The 20,888-nt window shown below is 43.6% G+C and overlaps 6 protein-coding genes and 1 non-coding gene across 7 annotated transcripts; 4 read left to right on the top strand and 3 right to left on the bottom strand.

Annotated features, from left to right (window-relative positions):
* Positions 1-674: 674 nt before the first annotated feature.
* On the bottom strand, positions 675-4,191 carry IL334_004750 (uncharacterized protein; the record flags this gene model as incomplete). The annotated part of the gene is made up of 6 exons (XM_062936465.1): positions 675-795; positions 893-985; positions 1,072-1,257; positions 1,334-2,399; positions 2,442-3,852; positions 3,916-4,191. The coding sequence occupies 6 exons, from the start codon at positions 4,189-4,191 to the stop codon at positions 675-677; spliced, it is 3,153 nt and encodes a 1,050-aa protein (XP_062792516.1).
* A 4,931-nt stretch (positions 4,192-9,122) lies between these two features.
* IL334_004749 lies at positions 9,123-9,237 on the top strand. The gene has a single exon (XR_009999595.1). It is a non-coding gene; the product is annotated as a 5S ribosomal RNA (ribosomal RNA).
* A 575-nt stretch (positions 9,238-9,812) lies between these two features.
* Positions 9,813-10,349, top strand: IL334_004748 (uncharacterized protein; the record flags this gene model as incomplete). Its single annotated transcript, XM_062936464.1, has 2 exons — positions 9,813-9,858; positions 9,913-10,349. 2 exons carry the CDS (start codon positions 9,813-9,815, stop codon positions 10,347-10,349), a joined length of 483 nt encoding a protein of 160 aa, XP_062792515.1.
* A 517-nt stretch (positions 10,350-10,866) lies between these two features.
* IL334_004747 (uncharacterized protein) lies at positions 10,867-11,325 on the top strand (the record flags this gene model as incomplete). The annotated part of the gene is made up of 2 exons (XM_062936463.1): positions 10,867-10,958; positions 11,073-11,325. The coding sequence occupies 2 exons, from the start codon at positions 10,867-10,869 to the stop codon at positions 11,323-11,325; spliced, it is 345 nt and encodes a 114-aa protein (XP_062792514.1).
* A 242-nt stretch (positions 11,326-11,567) lies between these two features.
* Positions 11,568-14,024, bottom strand: IL334_004746 (uncharacterized protein; the record flags this gene model as incomplete). Its single annotated transcript, XM_062936462.1, has 10 exons — positions 11,568-11,692; positions 11,759-11,815; positions 11,885-12,063; positions 12,172-12,847; positions 12,931-13,014; positions 13,092-13,204; positions 13,280-13,337; positions 13,396-13,524; positions 13,612-13,842; positions 13,913-14,024. 10 exons carry the CDS (start codon positions 14,022-14,024, stop codon positions 11,568-11,570), a joined length of 1,764 nt encoding a protein of 587 aa, XP_062792513.1.
* Positions 14,025-14,386: 362 nt separating this feature from the next.
* IL334_004745 (uncharacterized protein) lies at positions 14,387-15,529 on the top strand (the record flags this gene model as incomplete). Its single annotated transcript, XM_062936461.1, has 2 exons — positions 14,387-15,071; positions 15,126-15,529. 2 exons carry the CDS (start codon positions 14,387-14,389, stop codon positions 15,527-15,529), a joined length of 1,089 nt encoding a protein of 362 aa, XP_062792512.1.
* A 299-nt stretch (positions 15,530-15,828) lies between these two features.
* Positions 15,829-20,619, bottom strand: IL334_004744 (uncharacterized protein; the record flags this gene model as incomplete). Its single annotated transcript, XM_062936460.1, has 20 exons — positions 15,829-16,016; positions 16,090-16,267; positions 16,339-16,416; positions 16,516-16,818; positions 16,874-17,121; positions 17,194-17,392; positions 17,450-18,031; positions 18,087-18,288; positions 18,347-18,483; positions 18,531-18,630; positions 18,685-19,002; positions 19,054-19,340; positions 19,392-19,472; positions 19,535-19,828; positions 19,883-20,061; positions 20,134-20,256; positions 20,323-20,381; positions 20,437-20,479; positions 20,538-20,562; positions 20,617-20,619. The coding sequence occupies 20 exons, from the start codon at positions 20,617-20,619 to the stop codon at positions 15,829-15,831; spliced, it is 3,627 nt and encodes a 1,208-aa protein (XP_062792511.1).
* Between the last annotated feature and the right edge of the window lie 269 nt (positions 20,620-20,888).

Here is a 20,888-nt window from a genome sequence, read left to right as displayed (position 1 = left end):
TCACGGCAGCGGTATTAGTGGGGACCTGTCTTGGTAGAGTTGACAGAGGACTTCAATGCGATGTATGTTGAATGGAGAACAAGGGTACGAGTGAGGAAAAGCCTGAAATCAAATCAAAAATGTTTAAACTGTTTTTTTATCAGTCAACGCGCTTGGACCGTGCCTTTCTTTCGATTGGGTGTTGAGTGGCGGTTCAAGTGGCAAACATGCCGTGTACTAAAAGAAATTGAAGCTCTGCTATTCACCGAGCATATCCGTTAACGACTGGCCAACAATCTCTGTCATTGTTCAACGGCTTGATGCATTTCATACTTTTTACATGATCATAACCAATCTATCAAATTAAATGACATTCGTTTTTCCCTCAAACACTATAAATGTACGGGAAGGGAAGGGAACCCAGAAACACGGAAAAGGAAAAAATCTATGATGGAATTCAAACTGGCGTTTTGATGAAGCTTGGAAGATGGAGAACAGTAGAGGGACAATAGTGAAATAATGAGATATGTGATTCAATGCAGTGTTTGTGAATATATATATATGTGTGTGTGTGTGTGTGTGTGTGAGTGAAGGTACAGTCCATGAAATATTAGAATACGAGAGTAAAATATCGTCTTCTCGAATCGTTACTGCCTGAGAACCAAAAATGGGAAAGGGACAGGGAGAACCAAAAGTTAGGTAGGTGGATAAGTCAGGTTTGTGGGAACGATTACCCCTCCATCGTCTCGGACCAAGAAAATTGGTGTTTTCGTTCCTGGCGGTAGGTATGGTTCAGCGGCAGCCATTACTTCTTGACTGCGTATCAAAGGGGAATATGTCAGCATGGATGATCCTCTTTATCAGCTATACTGAGTATGGTGACGAAGAAGATATAAGGTGGGTTTGTACTCACCATCTGACTTCATTGTAAGAAGCAGGTGTACTTCCGAAATAGATGTTATGATGAGGATGTCCGTCGGGTGTTCTGACGAAATTCTTTCCGTATCTGTTTTGTTGATTTCAGAAAAAGATGAATCATCTAACCATTAGTCACACTGTTCAGATACGTTGATACGACGTAAGATCGCTCACAGAGTTAAGAGAGAAGCTTCCGTCTGAGAAGTCCATTGTTGGTTATATCTTGCTGGAACTTCGGCACTAAGATTGGAAGGTAACATTCGATGTGCCACTGGGAACGGAGCGTAGGGTTCAACATAATCATTGGCGTATGGCGGAACATAAAATGTATATGTCGTTTGCTCGGTACTGACAATACTCCTATATCAACGTAATGATGATCAGTTTAAATTTCCTGTTCAACGGGAATAGAGCAGCGGGGATTGTCCTGACTCACCATATACAGATATCTCCAACATCCATTGTCCACTGCATTCGATGTGTCTCCGGGGAAGCGGTCGTCGCGGGTGAGGGTAAATATTCGAAAGAACCAGAAGAAGATCCTCGTTTCTTATGCAATGGTCTTATGAAGGGACCTTTACTCGTTGAACCTGACCGATGTCTGCGAACCGGTCCTCCATCTGTCGATAAAGGGAGAGGTACTTCAGGGATATTAGGTGATAATATAGAATGAGAAGAAGATTTTCTACTATGCGCACCGAAATAATCCAAGGAAGAAGAAGAGCTGACTGGACTTGACGGGGTTGACGGTAAGTTCAACGGGGCGTTATGAGGTGTCATTGGCAAAACACCAAATCTCTGTTGGGGTGTATTTGGTACTGAATTAGGTCTTGTACCACCTCTATGAGTGACCTGTACTGGCGTCCATTTCCGTTCCGCAGTCACGTATTGGTCAGATACAGCTTCTTGAACGCATGCCATCCATGTTCCTCCATACTCTGGATTGTCTGATAATCGCTCCATGGTGTCTTGTCGATAAACTTCAAAGGCGACTTTCTGAAGTTGTGAAACGAGATCACCAGCATGTTCGCCCATAGGCAACGATGTGGGTGCGTCTGCGTTGTGCCCGTCCATACCTACAGCGTCGGCGTCCGCTTCGATCCTCCTGACAATCATCGCTGGGGAAATTACTCCAGTTTGCAGAGATTGGAGAACGACGGTTGAGTTGTACCTGATTGGAGGGACGAGCATGCTAGGTGCAATAATGTTGGCGGGAGGAGAAGGCCAGTCAGGATGAGGAGGAGGTGCTCCACTCGGTCCGCTGGGTCGATTAGGATCAACAAGCCATATTATGAACGATTCCCAATTATTTGCATCCGCCGTGAAACCGTTGAAAGCGGATTGAGGGTTTGGGTAATTAGGCTGCTGAGCGCCAGTGACCGGCAAACCATCGGAACCCGTTATACGAGTGAAATCAGGTACAACGGAAAGGTATCGAGTTGAGGTGGTTTGTGATTTAACCCGATTGAACAAAGCGATTGTTGAACCGTGACCAATGATCACTGAAAGATGTCAGCAAAATTCAAGATAAAGTTTTGACTCACTTTCTCCAGCTTTAGCACTCGATTTTTTCTTGCTAGGTTTGCTGATCACTTTGATTTCTTTGCTCTCAAACACTCCAAGAATTTTGTCATCGTTGATGTCTTTCAGCGTATTTTTCTGTATTCCCCATCCGTTAGGTCCAGCAAATACCTTCATGGGAGCCTTGATAGTGACCAATGCCTTGACGTCACGTCGTTTACCATCGGCGTCGGAGATGTGGAGGTTCTTTCCAGCAACATTACCCAGGAAAGGTTGATCATCCACGTTGATAGCTATCGTGTTGTTCTTCTCATCTAGATTACGCCCTTCGACCGACGTCCAGCTCACCACGGCATCTTTCACGGGCATTTCACCCGTCAAGCTGATATTGACTCTGGGAGCCACAAGAGGTGATACCGGACAGCCATCCTGAGCTTTGCTCCACCATGCACCTCCAATGAGAATAGCTTGAGGATGGGGACAAAGGAACCTTTTTTCGGTTCCGTAACTCTTCTGCCCCACTTTGGGACTCATCACGACAAGCTTCCTTTCTCCTAAAGCAAGACGATTCGATGAATGGACGTATCGTCTCATTGTTTCGTCAAGTATTTCACCAGGGGTTGTGGACAGCTGTAATGATGACGGTACAGATACTGCGTTTTGCCTTGACGGACCAGCTAAATTCGAATAATCGATAGCAGCGTTTGGCTGAGATTCGTGATTCAGTGCTTTGCCTAATGGTCTTGTCCAGTCATCCAGCACGTTTCCGCTCCAATCATGTTGACCTTCAGCAGAACTAGAAGAGGTCGATGATGCTCTACTTCCCATCATCAGATCACTAAAGGACTTGGTCGGTTTTGGGTTCTGACTAGTACCAAGTTGCGAAGGAGAAATCGTGCCCTGTTGTTGAGGTTGATACAGCTGTGGCGAGGGCTGAAAAGTAGTTTGCGAAGGCATGTATTGGGGGAAATTTCGAAAAGAAACTGATTGTCTCTCAGTAGAAGGGAAAAAATCTGTATTATTGGGATTAGGCTGATAACCATTATAGTTGTTGTTGTATTGAATTGGTAATCCGGGGGTAACGATTTCTCCATCTGTTGAAGCACCATCTGTTGGAAGTCCTGAAGGTGGATTTGAGGAGTAAGCCGAGTTTGGAGGGAACTGTGCTGGTGTCCGAGGAGTCAGGAAGGAAGAATTGCTGGTATCAACATTGAGGGAAGGTCTATATGAGTACGATCCACCAAATTGATAGTTGTTGTAGCCAGGATTATCGTTCGGGTCCATAGTCGGTCCCGAAATAGGTATACCTGAAGGTTGCATACCCATCATTTCGAGAACATCTTGTCCGGGACCTAAAGCTAAATTTAACGGTGTTTTTTCGTCATTGGATTGCACTTGTTGTTGAATGGCAGTACTGTATATCTGGGAATCGTACTAAACGTTGCATACGAACGACCATCAGCAAGCTCTCAATATCTCGGAAGATGTATGACTCACTCCTGGTGGGGGCCATTGGTATGACATTGAGCTAGGCTCATGCGAGGCGCTGGGTATCACCGGAAGACTCGAGATGGAACTGTAACTCCTTCTATGAAGATGAAGGGGAGTAGGTGCAGGTCGATTGACTGCAGAGCGGGGTCTTTCCTTCGAATCGAGACTTAATGCTAGATTGTTGGTATCTAATCGCGGATTCTGCGATGGTACCTGTTTTCGAACAGGAAGGGGCGGGACGAGAAAAGAAGGATTGACAGTGTTGTTGTGATTGTTTGACATTATGAATACGAGGTGTAATGAACAAGTGAGGTTTGCGTGAAAGGAGAAGACGTTAGTCAGCTAATATCAAATATGATATATGGAGGATGAAAGACAATCAAACTTAAGGGGCACAAGAAAGTATAGGGTAGATGAAAAAATTGAACTCTTCCAAGACAATGGCCTCCATTATCCTCCCAATACAGTTCCTTTACGAAGATCCCATTGATTCTGCCCCTGGTGCCCGACCAGCACATGGTATCATCCGATATTACTAGTCCATGCTTGGTAGCCTATGCTCTCAGCCGGCGCCCAACCCGAACTGAATGACAATGAACCCTTCATCTGCTTTCGCTCCCCTTTATGTTCACAATTCTATCACGGTCATGATCTTTCAATTTCATCGATAGTGATTGCGAGAGATTACCGCTTGCGATAAGAGGAAATGATCAAAGGCACACAAGAAGGAAGATATTCTGGAAGGCAAGGGAGAATGGAGTAAGGAGTAAAGGACGACCAAAAGGAGACAATAACTCACGTAATATGACAAAGGAAGGCTATAAAGTTGATGATCCAAAATATCTGTGTAGAGGAGGAGTTATGAGGTGTTCTTGGTGCTGACTGAGGCAAATGGTGTCGTGATCTGTGAAAGTCGAAATGATGGTATTGATGATATGTATGGTATGATTACAGTTGTGATGTATCTGTATGTGACAAGCAGCGAGGGCGGTATATTTATGGTGGAGACTGAAAAAGTAGAAGATTGGATGATTGATCAGCAAGACGGAGGAGATTGTAAAAGAGGAATGATTGTGTGAGATATCCTTTGGAACAATCAATAAGGGAATCCGCCTATGCCCGAAGGGGATTTTGTAGATGATGACAAGAATGATTGTAGAGATGGATACTCACCGAGAATATATATTTATATATGTTACTATATATCTATAGAGGATACCGAAATGGGTTCAGCTTCGGATAGGGTCGATGGCCGCCGAAGACGGAAGAACCAGCTCGAATACCTTTGTCTTTTAGCTTTATCCCAATTCCAGTCGATTATATGTCCGAGGTTTTCTTTTTGGACCCTTTTGACCTGGTCAATAACCAGCTAGATCAGAAAGGGTTTCACTGGAAAGCCCTAGATGGAATGTACGATCCAGTAACACTCGTGGAAGAATATGGGTTGAGGCTGTGATATGTGGATTGAAGTCGAAGAGTGAGGACAGGTTGAAGGAAATACTGCGTTTAGGACCTCGGCTCCGGTTAATGAGGTTTCCAAGATATTCCTACTCCGCTTTTGTATATCCGTTTGCGCTGAAATTAAGGTCTTGATAACAGGGTAAAAGACACGAGAGACAGTGCTGAACTTATTGTTGATTGCTTCGTCTTTGCACGTATTGGTTATCGAGCCAAGAAAGATACAAAGCTGCGTTCTTGTCAATTGCGGAGATGAATATTTGCTCGGGCTTCGGCTTCTATTGATCTGATATTAAAATGATCATCCACGGGATAGCGCGGACGATATTGGGGGGAATGATTGGTTGTGTCTGTCTGTCTGTCTACCTTGGTTTCCAATGCAAACGAGGGAGGATGTGCAATTTGATGGGGAGGAATAGCGGAAGTGTTTGACGGATGAAGCAGGAGTTGTTTACAATTGGAAGGAAAAGGAATCGTCTACAAGAAGAGTCAAAAATTGCAAACGCGATCCAGTCAGGATCAATTCACGCCAGTGGGGAGAGGGAGATTGTCATACGTACCCATTTGATAAAATGTTGCAATCTGCTTTGGAATTGATGTGCGAATACAGGCGGCACTCGTAATGATAATAATCCACTTGGTAAATAGCGGTAACACAGCCAGAATTATGAATAATTATTATTTGTCATTCCACCTGGACTTGTATCCTTTCTCAGGCACATACAGTGCAAAAAGAATGCGATGTTCATCTCTCTTCTCTCGTTTCTTGCCTTTCTCTGACTCTGATTCGGAGCTTTGTGTACGTTACTGCATGATCATATATATAAAGTGTACCCTCCTGATCAACCCCGTATTCATTGAAAGAACCTTGTTTCTGCACTCATCTGCCCTGAAGGATTACCTCATCCCTAGTCCCAAAATCTTCCGATCCCACTTGCACCCCTTATCCTGTGCCCTCCGAACGAAGCACTTTGTTCTTGCCTGGGGATCGATACGAGTACTCGGAGGATACATAATCATAATCGACGCCTTCTCCAGAATCAGAGAGGCCGGCCGTAACTTGGGATAAGGCAGTGCAGGCGGGTAACCTCTCTGGGGCCGAGAAATACCTCCTGGATCAGCGGACATAAAGATAAGTATAAGTCAAAATCACTGGAATGGACTGTGAAGCGACGGTTTATTTCGGGTACTTTATGTCTCAATTGTTCTTAACGCAGGCACGAGAAATACAAACATAAAGTAACCTGTCTTTCTAAATTTCAGTAATCGTCTAAATACTAGTTGTGTTTATTTTGGACCTATTGTAAGCGAGTCACAGAGATGAAGCCTAACCCAAACAACATATAGCCCAAAAAAATGAAAGACCCCATGAAGAGAACTTCGTCCTCGTGAATGAATAATTAGACAGGTTTGAAGCAGGTTTGACACATGCCCATCGGTCCGATATCGGAATGCAACAGAAGTTGACCGTGTTTAGCGATATGTTCCTCTCCCCTTCCTAGCTCCAAAGTCGCCTCAGATGAATCAGGTTCTTCTTCTGACATTTCTCGCTTAACCCCTAATATGGTTACTTGGCATGGCGGAAACGTAGCAAAAATTGAGAAAAGTCCCCTATCGGTAACTTGGTTCTAATAATCCCGGTCAGATAGGATCGGAGATCTTCGCCTTTACGTGTTTTTTTCTTTTCTTTTCCCTTTCCTCTTTCTCTTTGCGATTTGCACATTTTGACATTTTGACAACTCGACATATCTCATTTTATCACGCTAAATGATGCTTCTTGCAGCTTCTAGTAGTTTATTTTCTGAACTTTTATGTTATGTTATGTTATGTCTTGTTCTTTGATTGGCGAAGAACATTAAGTTTAGTAAACGAATGATTCCACATTTTTGGGGAGTCTTTTATGTCATGAACTCCCACGCACTTATTCATCGTTCTTCGAAATACACAAACTGTAAACCTGCAACGGGGTAGATCTTTTCCCGTATATCTGTCGTAATACCGTCCGTCTGCAAGCGGTTCTCAATTCCGGTCCGAACGACACTTCATCACGCCAGATACGTCCGAAATGCACAAAAGGAAATATGTTGTTCTCAACAAGCAGGCCGAGAGGTGATTTCATAGTGAATGCCCGCAGAGTGACAGTGTAACGAGCCCGGATACAGCCGGTAGTGAGAGGGTATTCCATAATTGCAGATCTGGATAGGGATGACTGATGACTAATTGGACGTTGTTCGCCAGATCTCCAAGAGAACTTGCCCATCCTCCCGAAAAGAAAGTGGGGAGCTTATCTATGAGAGTTTGAGGTAAGATGACAGATAGGAAGGGTTCCGGTAAAGGGTGCCGATCGACCCAGGCGTAACATCGTGAAAACGAATGGGGATACTCGCGACTATTCTCGGGAGATAATGTATATTTTGGTTCTATCTCGCAGAAGTAGTGCCAGATTTTTCTGCTTCTTATGCAAGTTTTGAGTCTGGAATCCACAGCTGTTCCCTGAGTCAACTAGACGGATATTACCTTTTTTGCTGGAAGACCGACGGAGAGTAAGATGTACTGAGCCTTGCCCTCGACCTCGACAATTGAAAAAAGGGTTTCTATAGGGTACGCCGCGAAATATCACTCTCCCTTCCTTGGTTGCTATACAATTCGTCCGCGCCAAAAGACATCTCCCGCAGCTGAGATGGGAAGATTGGTAGTGATCGACCGCGAGGGTGACCTGCCAACAAGCGTCGATCACAGTCTGTTTGATCATCAATTAATATGATTCTCTTCGGTTCGGGCTCCAGGCGACTTCTCAGGAAAATGTATCTACATAGTTCCCAATCAAACGTGTGGATATGTGTGTGAATCAAAACAGCACAACGCCTTCAACGCATCTATCATGAACACAGCCTGTGCCAGTACCACTGGGGTATATATGGCTCGCATGCGACTTTCCTTTTCTTCTCCCTTTCTCGTCTTCATCCTCGCAGGCAATCACTTGAGCTCTGCCAATGACAGCCTTTACTCATAGAATCACGGGAATTTCCAAGAAAAACAATAGCAAGAGATGTAAGTGCCTCAACACCTGTCATATCAAGCGATTTCATGACCTTTAAGTTGGCATTTCGTGAACAGCGAACAATCGGTCTAAGGGAGCCGAGTTAGATTCTGGTCCATCAAAAGGCTCGGATGCTTTGAGACTAAGAGGAGGCTGCTGTTCAGGTAGAGGGGTGAGTGATATCTTTTCCCCACATGCGCTGTTCCATTTCGCTTACTTTTCAAGCTCTGGACCTCGCTGACTCTACTTCTGACAACAGATCGAGTGAGTCTTGTACACTCTGTCTGAATTATCCACACTTTCCATATCCGGTTCCCGACCAGCATTTTCATTTTCTTTTCGGTTTTGAGACCGTTGCAGTGACTGATACAGCTTAGGACTGGGTATCACTCTCGAGGACGTTCTCGTGGATCTGGATGCGGTGGCGGCGGAGGTAATGGAGGTAATGGAGGAGGGGATGGAGGAGGAGATGGCGGTGGAGGTGGCTGTGGGGGAGGTGATGGTGGTGGTTGAGTCCGGAGCAAGCGGGTAGTCATCGTACAGTATATCAATGAAATGTACATACAAACACGAGTAACGTGACCGCGCTTCATCTAATGCTACATATGTCGTCGTCATTATGCGTGACATATCTGAGGGGCCTAATTCAAGGAGACTAAGATGGACAATCTTCCTGTTGAGTATATGAGGACTCTGCCAAGGGGATTCTCTCATCTACGGCCATAGAACCTCGAAAACGCCCTACCCCGTTTGATCTAGGAAGCTAAGCTGGGTATCGCTCGATTAGTACCATCGTGGGGGACCAGATGGGAATCCCGGGTGCTGTAGTTTTTGCTGGCTGCTGAGGGTACATCGTAGGTCAAAATTACACCGATCAGTCTAGTCATGACGAATAGACTGTCCATGAATCTAGTGCGCAAGAGAAAGAAGGTATTTGATAAGGACAGCATCCTGATTGTGGCGGAAAAAGATGCCACATATCAAGGTAAATGTAGCACAGTAAGAGTATAATTACCGAGTTACTGACTTATTTATCTTATCTCAACTTGACGTCATCACCTGTTCGCGCCAAGGTCATGGATATTCAAGAGATCGCCTTCCATGTAACTCGCTTTGACGGGCGGAAATCATGTTAAAGGAATCCTGTCTGATTGTGTGCGAGTTCGTCTTTCCCCGCTTTCGGTCACCGAGAACAGAACATATCTGAGTGCTTGATGTCCTTTTTGATGTGCAAAGCGAACACACTGCTTTTGACTAAAACGCCCTGACAATATACTTGAATCCAAGGTTTGACGAAGAGACAGTGCTTTTTTACACTATATATAACGTCTTGGTTGGAGGATCACGACACTCAGGAGAACAATCTTATTATCGAGTGCCTGTAGAATCGATTCATTAGATTAAGATGCTATTCATTCGAAGGCTATTGCATAAGCTCAAGAATCATTCTAGTAAGTTCGTTTTCCTTTTCAGCTTGGGTTGCGTCTTCTGATTCATGAACATAGAACAGGCAGTAACTCATAAAGTCGAGGCTGCCGATGATCCCATCAAGAGGGAAGCACAAACTCCGAATGGAAATAGGAGACAATCTGAGGGAGATGTTGACGGAGATGGATCTGAAGATGGCGAGAAGCTCGAACATCAAGGTAGAGCAATACCACCAGCCTGTAGTGGAATTGACAATAATCCTAATCCACCTCCTTTCAGCGGGATAGGCGAAGCGTCCCACGCCGTCTCTCACGCTCAACTCGGCTCATCACATCATCAGGGAGAAGGCAATTCTTGGCCTTCATTCTCTGGAGTAGGTGATGATTTAAACAAACATGGAGAAGGGCATGGTACCCGTAGTCATGACCAATCGAGTACCGGAGGAGGAATGAATAGTTCCACGATGGGTGGCGGAGGTATGAGCAGTTCAATGGGAGGAGGGGTTATGATGTGAGATTTATGTTAACCCTGATGAATGAGTGCAGCACGAACTCAGAAGATCTAGCACGTTCACGGCCTCGACCAAAATCATCCTGACAGACACGCACAGTTCGCCTTCTTACCCTTTACCGGCGGTACCATCGTGTATCACAGAAAGGTGCTGGGTCCGTGATGAGGAAGTACGTACGCAGTCTCAAAGGGGTCTTATCATCGCACGTTGGTACTCTCTTATCAACATCATCATCCTTTAAGCCTCTTTCGTGGTTAGCACATGTGATAAGGATCTTCAACCATAAGCATGAAATCTGTTCATAAACGTTTATGGAGAGATAAGGCAGATCACCTAGGCTATCCCAAAAGAAGAGTCGAAACCGGATTATATAAGACACAATCCAAAGCGAGGAAATATTTCAGTTTCTTCATTATTCTGTCACCTCTTCGATATAGATCCGTCAACGACCATAATCCACCCAACATCATAAGTTTCTGAATAGTACTAGACCGAATCACATTCGATAAACTGGATCATAATGGGTTTCTTTGAACTTATCAGGTTCAGAACCACTTCAACAGAATCATCAGATACTTCGGGATTCTTATGTAGATATTCCTCCGCACCTACGTGAGTATGTTTAGTCATATCACATCACAAAACGTACTACCCCGCTGTACACCTAGAATTTGACGAGGATCATGACACATTGGATCAATTGTGCTGACTGTCAGAATTCTATAGATCAAGATGTACAAGTCCAACTTTCCTCACTCGCTCAGATGAATTGACCTCCATAATTTCAAGATCCATCAAACATCCTGTATCTCCCCCGACCGCTCGAAGTGATGAACCGAGTGGATATCGATCATTCATCGATTCAGCTAAAAAGACTAATCCCACTTACCAACATCAGAAACTGATCAAGATGAAGCCAGTTAGTAAAGATGATCAATTTGGGATATTCATGCATCGAAAGAGATCTGGTCAGGAGTGAAACTGCAGGGAGTAAGGTCGTAAGGAGCGGTAACTCTTCTATCTTAAGATATGGAAACGATCATTGAACGTAACAGCGACCTTGTAATAATATGCATAAACCATTTCCGAATTGCATCGATCTCCAATATTAGACATTTAACTTCGTAAAGACATTCAGCTAAACTGAGTACACCACTCAGCAGAAGCTAACATAATCGTTCGGTCATTACACCGAGTAACGCAATCTCATTGCATTCACGTCTATACTTTTTCGTCATGCTTCTTCAAGAAATCAGGGACGAAGAAGTCTCCGTCTAAACTCAATAGATTTGCGATTCTAGGATGAACTTCTACGTGGAACGTATCCCAGGGGAAAGATTCGCCATCTATCAGGTACCAAACGTTATACGTCAGCCTAGATGCGTCCGAGAGTGAACCGAATAGACGCTTACCTATGGTGAATATTTGTTGATTTGTTTTGTCTAGATTCTCCACAATGAAAGCTGATACTGTATTTCCCACGAGGAATTAGTTTATCTACACGCCGATGAAATCCTGAAGGTGTGAATCGCGCCTACCCTTGTAATAATGTTGACACTCCATCCAATAAGCTTCCCCTTTTCCTGCACCTGTAATGGCATTTGCCATCATCATCCTGGGGACAATTGACTGAACCACCACGTCGACCAATCCGTCTCCAGAGTTCGACACGGGCCATTGCATTAGATCTCGTGCTACCCAAGGCATCATACCGGCACTGTAGACAGAGGAATTGGTCAGCATAACGACCAATTGTAGGACAGAAGACCGATAGACAGGATATGTCGAAACAGATACAGTTGTCTCTAAGGTAATGATGACTTACTAGAAGTACAATATTCCCTCGCCATCTATCCATCCTCCTTTCTTGTTCTGTTCGGTACCACCAATCAATGTACCGTCTGTATTCGCATTACCATTCGTCTGACTGAGTCTGTTACTTCTTATAGATCCTATCGACGATCTTTTCGTGATATCCTTTTGTTTTGAAGCCGAGCTATCAATGGTCATCCAAGATTCATCGGGTTGTAACGGTTGAGAAGCTGGTATAGGTCCATGATCCGGTATATAAGAGTCTTCCTCGCCATTCTTTCGATTATCCTCACTAGAAACGTTCGGAATATCAGCTGGTAGAGGAGTTCTTGGTTCTTCATCCTGTTGTTGACCTAGTTTCGAGTCGGCCAATCCTCTCGAAAGAGGATCTATACCTTTCCCAATTGCTGTTGTACCTTTTCGTTCTTTCACTCTATCCCTTGCTTTCCTAGCCATTGAAATCTTGTCATCTTCCACTACTTTTAACTTGATTTTGCATTTTGATGATTTGTTAGTTGCAATTCCTTTTAAGAAACCAACGACGAATCTCGTGTCTCCCATCCATCTTAGATTCTCAGTACCAATATCTAAATCTACCATCAAGCCCGTCGCCACTGAGAGGAAACAGAATCGACGAGTCTGAGAGGGAAGTAATAGCACGGAACATAAATCTATGGGTAGCTGTTTGCCTAGGTGAAGCATCATATTGTCAGTACAATCATGAAAGGCAATTCGGGGTAAAAAACTCAATACTACTGGTGTTAGAACATACCTTTGATGATATTTAATGCGGCCAGAGGTATGTTGAAGGTATCCTTGACACCAAAGAGATTGATACAGACCGCATTGGCCGAGCCTACCCATCTACTGTGTCAGCTCGAGTTTGGCGCTGCTAAGGCAGTCGACGACCGTCTGAATCCCGGCCGGACTCACCTGTTGGAATAGGTGCGATCGGGATCTGAAGGGCTTTTCTAGCGTCCGGTCTTGAAGCTAACCCATTCAGTACTTCATAGACTAGTCCATCACCTGAAGCCGTTGCTATCACGCTAAGATTAGATCAGCCTACAAGTCCTCGTATGATGCCAAGGTGGAATGAGAAATTTCTGTGGAATGGCACGTACTCATATATCAATTCCACAGACTGTGCAATCTCTTCAGCATGTAATCTGTGTGTAGTTTCTACGAGACTATCATTAGTACATTCCACAAGTGAGATACACAATAGGTCCAAACGTACCTCTTAAATCGATATCACAACCAGCAGCTTCCAATATAGGCATAACAGTATCATGGACTATACTCTTAGCTTTCCCTTTACCTCCAACTGGGTTTACCAGCAGCAATACCTTTTTCCCTCTCTTGATACCTGCTCACACGTTATTTAGCTGAAATATAGTCTGTCCCCCTTATATGCACTTGTAGCAGAGGAATGAACGGATTGAAGGAGACTTACCTCGATACGAATTTTGCATAATCTGATCTACCCATTCTTGAGCTTCAGGTAAATTTATAGGATCAACCAGAACATGTAATTTGACCAGTTTTAATGCGTTACCACTTCCACCTTCTTTCCCACTTAAGCTGTGTAGATCAAGTCTTCTGATTTCACCTAATTTCGCAGACGGAGGTGCTATTTTGGCGAGTAAGAAGTGATTTAATGGACAAGAAAGCAATCTCTTTGGTGCTAATGCACGTGATTATCAGTTCGGTCTCCTTGAGTCTATCTTGAACGTATGGAGGAACGGATAACTTACGTCGACCATCTCTGGATAGCTGTAAAACATCCAGCCTGTCATCCTCAACAGTCAACAAACCTCTCTTGTCATTGTGTAGGATCACAGGTAAGTCTTGATGTCTCGATGTCATTCCGTCGGACGGTAATCGCTGTCTATCTTCTCACTAGTCACCTTTGATATGTAATGAATGGGCCAAGAGAAATGTACTGATGCTCTTCAATGTCTTTGTCACTTTCCATACCTCGGTCATCATGGTCCCAGACTTGAACGACAGTATAAAATATGATGATGTCACCATTCCAGCTTTGAACTTTAAATCCCTGGGTGTGTTTAGTCTCCTTATCGAATCAGATAAAACACAAATGATTGCGTGCAAATATTGATCAGATATATCATGTCAACGTGTATCCGAATGTGCAAGTAAGCAAAGGTCTTCTAGGTCGAAAAATTCATCACTTTGAAAGAGACAGCTAGAGTGTTCAGGTCGAAGGGATGTCAATCACACCAGGGACATACACTTTGTCTGCAACGCCAATAACAAGATTAACACCCGGATCAGGTATACTTCATCTTTCCCTTCCTTCGACTTCGACTTCAGATACCGCACAGCCCTCAGACTCTTCATGCTCTCCAAATGGAACGGCACATACGAACGAGCACCGAAATGGTAGATCAAGATTCTCCACTCTGTCAGCTGCATATCCATTAAAATTACTTTCACCAACACCGTTATCATCCCAACCGTCAAATCTATCTTTAGTATATACCTTAGCTTATGGAGGTGGATTAGTAGCTGGCGATTTGATCTCTCTTCAGGGGGAAATAGGTTCAGGATGTGGATTAGTCATGTTGACTCAAGGAAGCACGAAAGTATATAAAAGAAGACCTGGTATAAGACCTCAATCTAATTTTCGTTCACATCAACATCCTCCTTCGTCAAAAGTTGAAAATGAAAAGGAAAAGACAGATCCTTCAATAGGGTCAGATTTAACGAGACAAAGATTACATGTCAAGTTAAATTCACATTCCTTCTTGTTGTTATTACCTGATTCGATTAGTCCTTTTGCAAAATCACAATATTCTCAAACACAGCGATTCATCTTACCTCAAGATAAAACGGCTTCAATCTTGATTCTTGATTGGGTAAATTCAGGCAGAGGTCAACGATCCACTTTTGGTAAACCCAAAGCAGCAACAGGTGCTGGGGGAGTGAGAGACGTGAAGGAAGAAGGAGAAGAAATTTGGTCAATGGAGAAATATAATTCTACAAATGAAGTTTTCATTGGGGATAGATTAGCCATGAGAGAAAAGATGATATTAGATAATTCGTCTTCTGACGTATCGAAACAATTATCACCATATAACATTTACGCTACACTCATTTTCTCAGGTCCGCATTTGACAAAATTGATGAAAGTTTTGAAACAATGGAGCGATAAATCAAGGCAATTCCAATTAAAATTACCTCCTGGATTGGTATGGTCATTCAGTGAAATCGATTCAGAGTCCGGTGCTGGGATAGTCAGAGTCGCGGGGAGAGAGACGGAAGATGTCAGGATTTGGTTGAGAGGTTGTTTGGAAGCTGGTGGTGTCAAGGATCTGACAGGAGATGGAATCTGGCCTAGATGCATTTGAGCATTGAGGGTAATCTTGATGAGAAGCATTAAGTTGGTGTTAGGTGTACTCATATAGATGCAGAAACAAGACAAAGAATAAACCAGGAAAAGAATTCCAATTTTCACGACTAGGCAGACAAGATACAGTTCAGATACCCTGCATATACATACAACTCATAGAACAATACCCTACCATAGAAACCAAATTAAATGCTATAATGACACCGGAAACTTCGAACCAAAAACTTGCTCTGAAAAGTCTGTACTCCACATCTGACATTACTATGATCGCGCTCTTGAACCACTCTTTCACAGATTTTACAATTGTCCAACTTGAGCAGCAGTCTCAACGAATTCACTAGCTTCATCCTTTTCGATGACTTTGATGCTACTGACTTTCTGGTTGTTGAAGAACACTCCATAGAACTTGTCTGCTTGAGCCAACATCTCAGATTTGAAAGTTGTGGTTATGAATTGAGCATTTTCCGAGAGGTCATGAATCATTCCTATGCAGGTGCATTGTATCAGCTTGATCGAGTTCGTCCAAGAATCATACAACAGCTATTTATGATAACTTACCCGCTACAGCCGTCCTATATTGAGCATCTAGATTTGCGTCAATCTCGTCGAACAAATAGAACGGTGCGGGATCACATTTTTGGATCGAGAATACCAATGCAAGAGCGACGAGTGATTTTTGTCCACCAGATAATTGTTGTATACGTTGTCCTTCATCTGCTTTGGAGTTGAACGAAACCTATGAAGGAGGAAGACGTAACTATGTTAGCGCGCTCTCTGCATTGATCCCTTTCCTACGGCTGAGCATACCTTTATTGTCACACCTGTGTAGTTGTCGATCTCTGATATTTCTCTACCTGCAAGTCCAGACTCTTCTGATTCCTCGTCCTGTCGTATTAGATTGGATTAGCAACGATCATTACGCTTACGTTCTTCTCTCTTGGTAGTTCGCATCTACCTCCTACCCTGTCAGATTCAAGAACTCACCACATATCCTTCGATCCTCTTTTGCATAACCAATTCTCCTTTACCATTGGGAACCAATCTTTCGAATACTTCTTCGAAATATTTGGAAACTTGTTTGAAGGTTCTTTCAATAGCTTCATCTTTCCTTTGATCCAATGTAACTATCAATTCTTGAATCTTCTCAGCAGATTCATCTAGTTCTTCTCTTCTAGCCAATAAATCATCACGCTGTTTGGTGAAATTGTTATATTGTTCAAACGCTTTCTTGTTCACATGCGCATATTTCTTGAGTGAATCTTGAACTTTATGGAGTCTTTTAACGATCTATCAAGAACAAAGAGTAAGATAGAAGTATCAGCATATCTGGACTGCACCTTACCTTATCAGATCTTTGATCGGTATACTTAGAGAAAGCTTCTTCTGGTAGTACACCCAAATCTCTGATTTTGTTATTACATTCTTCTCTGCGATTTATGAGTGTCTGTCTCTTAGTCAAATACCTCTCAGCATTCTTTTGTACTCTCATGATCGCTCGTGTATTCTCAAGTTGTTCAGATTGAACTCGATCCAGATCTTCGGTGATTTTAGCGATCTCGGTCGTGAGTTCTTCGATCCGGATTTCGCTTTCTACAAATCCATAAGACGAAGGCGAATAAGCTTGGTTGTATCATATTGTGATGAAGTAGTGCTTTTACTTACCAGTAACTTGTTCACCAAGTTCGTCGATCGATCGGACGAGATTCCTCAATTCGTTATTGCGAAGTTCGATTTCGCCAGATTGCAGTACACCACTTCCAGCATCACCTTCCATTTGATCCAGTCTCGCTCTGAGTTCTTCTCTTCTTCTTCGCAAACTTTCAGTAAGTTCAATTTCCAGTCTGTCTCGTTCACCTGATATCTATATCACGATAGTATTAGCTGCGTGGCCAACTTCACTATAGGCAAAAGAATATACCTTGGTTCGAGCCTGAGTAGCTTCCAATAGAACCTTCTTTTGGGTCTCTGCATCTTCAGTCAGATTCTCTAATTCAGCAACTTCCTCATCAGTCAATCTTTGTCTCATTGGGGTCTTCAATTCTTCCTCATAAGATGCTCTCTTCGCGCCAGCATCCCTCAACTCTCCTTCAGCATCTTCTAAAGCTTGTGCCAATTTGTTGACTCTATCTTTCGCGCCTTCTTCATCACGAGCTCCCCAATTACTTCGGGCTGACATCATACCTCGTCCATCCAAATTCTGCTTTCGTTTAGCTTCTAAGACTTGGATCTGACCCATTGTTCGAGAGATATCTTCGTCAAGTTTGGTGATTCCATCTTTCACCTCTTGATGCCTAGTAGAATCATTCTCATAGGTATTTCGCCATTTCTTGGCTGCTTTGACAGAGTCAAGTCGTGAACGTCGAACGTCATGATAACCACCAGTAAGAGCACCTTTGCGGTCTACTCGATCACCTTCCATGGTTACAGAATTGAGGTTATGACTTCGAGTATATTGGGCAGCCGTTTGAAGATCGTCACACACAATGGTACGACCAAACACCTACGCAATGGATCTTTTAGCTGAAAAAGCTAATCAATTGATTGGCTGTACTCACCTGTTCGAACGCCATGACATATTCTCTGTTGAACTTTAGCTTATGAATCAAAGGCACGGCGTCGTTCGCCTTGGGATAATTAAAAGTTTGGCTCTTGAGTCGATTGAGAGGCATGAAGGTCACCCTTCCACTCTTTTCGCGGTTCATCACCTCAAGCAGTCTTGAGACTGTATCATCGTTGTCGACAACAACATGGAATAAGCTGTTGGAGATGTCGGCGTCAGTGATTGGAGAGTCATCATCCAAGAATTTTTACATACCTGTTTCCAGCGGTCACTTCGACTGCAGTCTTGTATCTGTCTGAGACTTCGAAGAGTTCGTACAGAGGCCCGTAAACACCATCGATGTTCAGACGTTTGGCAATATGCTTGACAGCTCTGAGACCGTTGCTAGTGTCCTGTGTGAAGGTTAGCGGATGTTGGTAACCGTCTGCTAGATACTGACTTTGTCCATCATTCCCAATAAAGATCGCTCAGCGGAATCCATCTCGCTTTTGGCGTTTGAGACTGTCTGACCAAGCTTTCCATCTTCTCGCCACAGCTCTCTACAAGCAACAGTCAGTCGTCTAGCCATTCAAGTAGCTGCGTGTTTCACCTACTTTCTTCTCTCTTGCATTCCATCCAAATTCCCTTTCAGAGCTGTCACTGATTCCGCCATAGTTCTCAGTTTTTCTCTCCTTTCCGTTTCCTCCTGACCTCTCTCCTTGGTTTGTGTCACGACCTGTGCGAGTTGGTCCCTAGCACTATTGAGGTCAGTCTGAAGAGAATTCACTCGTTTCTGTTGGTCTTTTTCGTAATCTTTCAAAGCCTTGATTTCTCCGTTCAAGTATTTATCTCTTGCTGCTTTGGTAGTGAATTGTTGAGCTCGACCTTGTTTAGCGAAAAGAACGGCTAGTTTGGATTGAGTTATTTCGAGCCTACAAAAGCAATTAGTGCCGAGAACCGTTATGCAGCAGAGAAGTACTCACGTTTCTCTTGCTTGCTTTTCCGTTCTCAGACTTTGTTCTGCCTCATCCACAAGTCCATCCAATCTCTCGTTGGCTTCTTGAATCCGCTCTTCAAGCGATTCTAATTCTGCAGCAACTTCTGCTCGTCTCGATTCTCCAGCTTCACCAGCAGCTGAGAAATCGTCAATGACACATTGTATCTCGGTTCTGGCTCGTACGAGATCAGCCATTTCAGCTTCGTATTGCCGCAGAGCAAGTTGGGTGGTTGAGAGAGCATGTTTGGCGGTAGTCAGAGATTCTTCGTATTGCTGTATATCGGTCAGCTAACATCGCGTTACTCTCAGTACTGCTCAGCTAACCTGCACTTCCTCCTCTCTCTCATTGAACTCCTTTCTTTTCTGATTGGAGTTATGTATATCATTTCTACGTTCGGTCTCGACCTGCTCTTCAGTCAGCTTTCACAGCTTGTATCACCATTCATAGCATCTGACAATGATCTTACCTCGTCCAAAGCAGCAGTGACGTCCTCCAAATCTCTCTGATGTAAAGCATACTCCAAACATCTTCTCTCTCTATCCTTTTCTTGGTATTCCTTCAAATCCTGTTTCTCCTCATCCAGCTCATTCAATCTTTCTTCAATCGTAGCGAGGATCTCAGCAATCTTATCTCTTTTTGAGTCTGTGTCTTCCATGAGTCTCGTGGATTCTGATCTCTTCTGTTCATAAACTTCTGTACCTGCTACATCTTTTAGTAGACGCAACCTTTCTCGATCGTTCATATTTGTTAAATGAGTAATCTGCATGAAGTGCTGTCAGCGTATATTGATCAACAAATTCGAAGTAAAACTCACTCTTCCTTGAGGTACAATATAGTATGGATTACTCTTTGAGAAACCGGCACTTTCCAGTAACTGATCCACTTCAGATTTACTGGCACTTTTTCGATCCAGTGAATATTCATCTTTCTTTAATCCTATCGTTCTTCGCAGTACTAATTCAGGTCGACCAGTTGGGAATCGTCCGTCGGTATCTAAGAGCAGTATCAGATTAACATGGGTTCTGCTCTCGACATCAACAAGTATTGAAGAAGAGCAGGACTTACTGTCAAAGACTATTTCTACATAAGCTGACATGGTTGTGGTGGTACTTGTTCCTTCATGAAGCAATCGTTGTCTCTCCTCTCTATTCATCTTCGTGTATTGATCAGACAGAACGAATCGAATTGCTGTGTAGGACGTCTTTTGTCAGCTGCTATCGGATTACCGACAGGCTGATCGGGGGCCTCGCATACCTGAAAAGAAGTTGGATTTTCCACTTCCATTTCTTCCTACGACTACATTATGACCTGGGCTGCAAACTTGTCAGCTTTCCGTATACTGGGGTTGACCAGTCTCTGGCAGCTTACGAGAATGGATCAACAGCCACTTGATCTCTGTAGGACTTGAAGCCTATGCAACACTATCAATGAACTTTCCGGTCAGAGGACTGATTGAGGAAGAGACCTACCCTGAATCGTGATCGTTTTGATATGCTAGCAACAAACATCAGTCAAGTCATCATTTTCTCATCCTCGGAGCAAGCTCACCATCTTGTTGAATCGGCACCTCAGTCACCTGCTCGAGACAGATTGAAGATGTAAAAGATGTTGAGAAGGAGGTCGAGAGATGTGATAAACAGGAGAGGAAGAAGAAACAAGGATGTCTCTTTTCAGAATCGCGTTCACCACCAGGAACATGTTCATGTTCATTGGAAAGTCGCGTCAACCATATGTAAGGCAATTACGTAAACAGGTCACCATTAAAAGCACCTCCACTTTTTTGAGACGGTTTCAGATGTCAACGAGGGCATTCACAACTG

The sequence above is a fragment of the Kwoniella shivajii genome, chromosome 6 (assembly GCF_035658355.1).
Source record: "Kwoniella shivajii chromosome 6, complete sequence".
In the NCBI taxonomy this organism is placed as follows: Eukaryota; Fungi; Basidiomycota; class Tremellomycetes; order Tremellales; family Cryptococcaceae; genus Kwoniella; species Kwoniella shivajii.
Note: the sequence above shows the minus strand (reverse complement) of the source record. Positions and strands in the feature narration are given on the sequence as shown.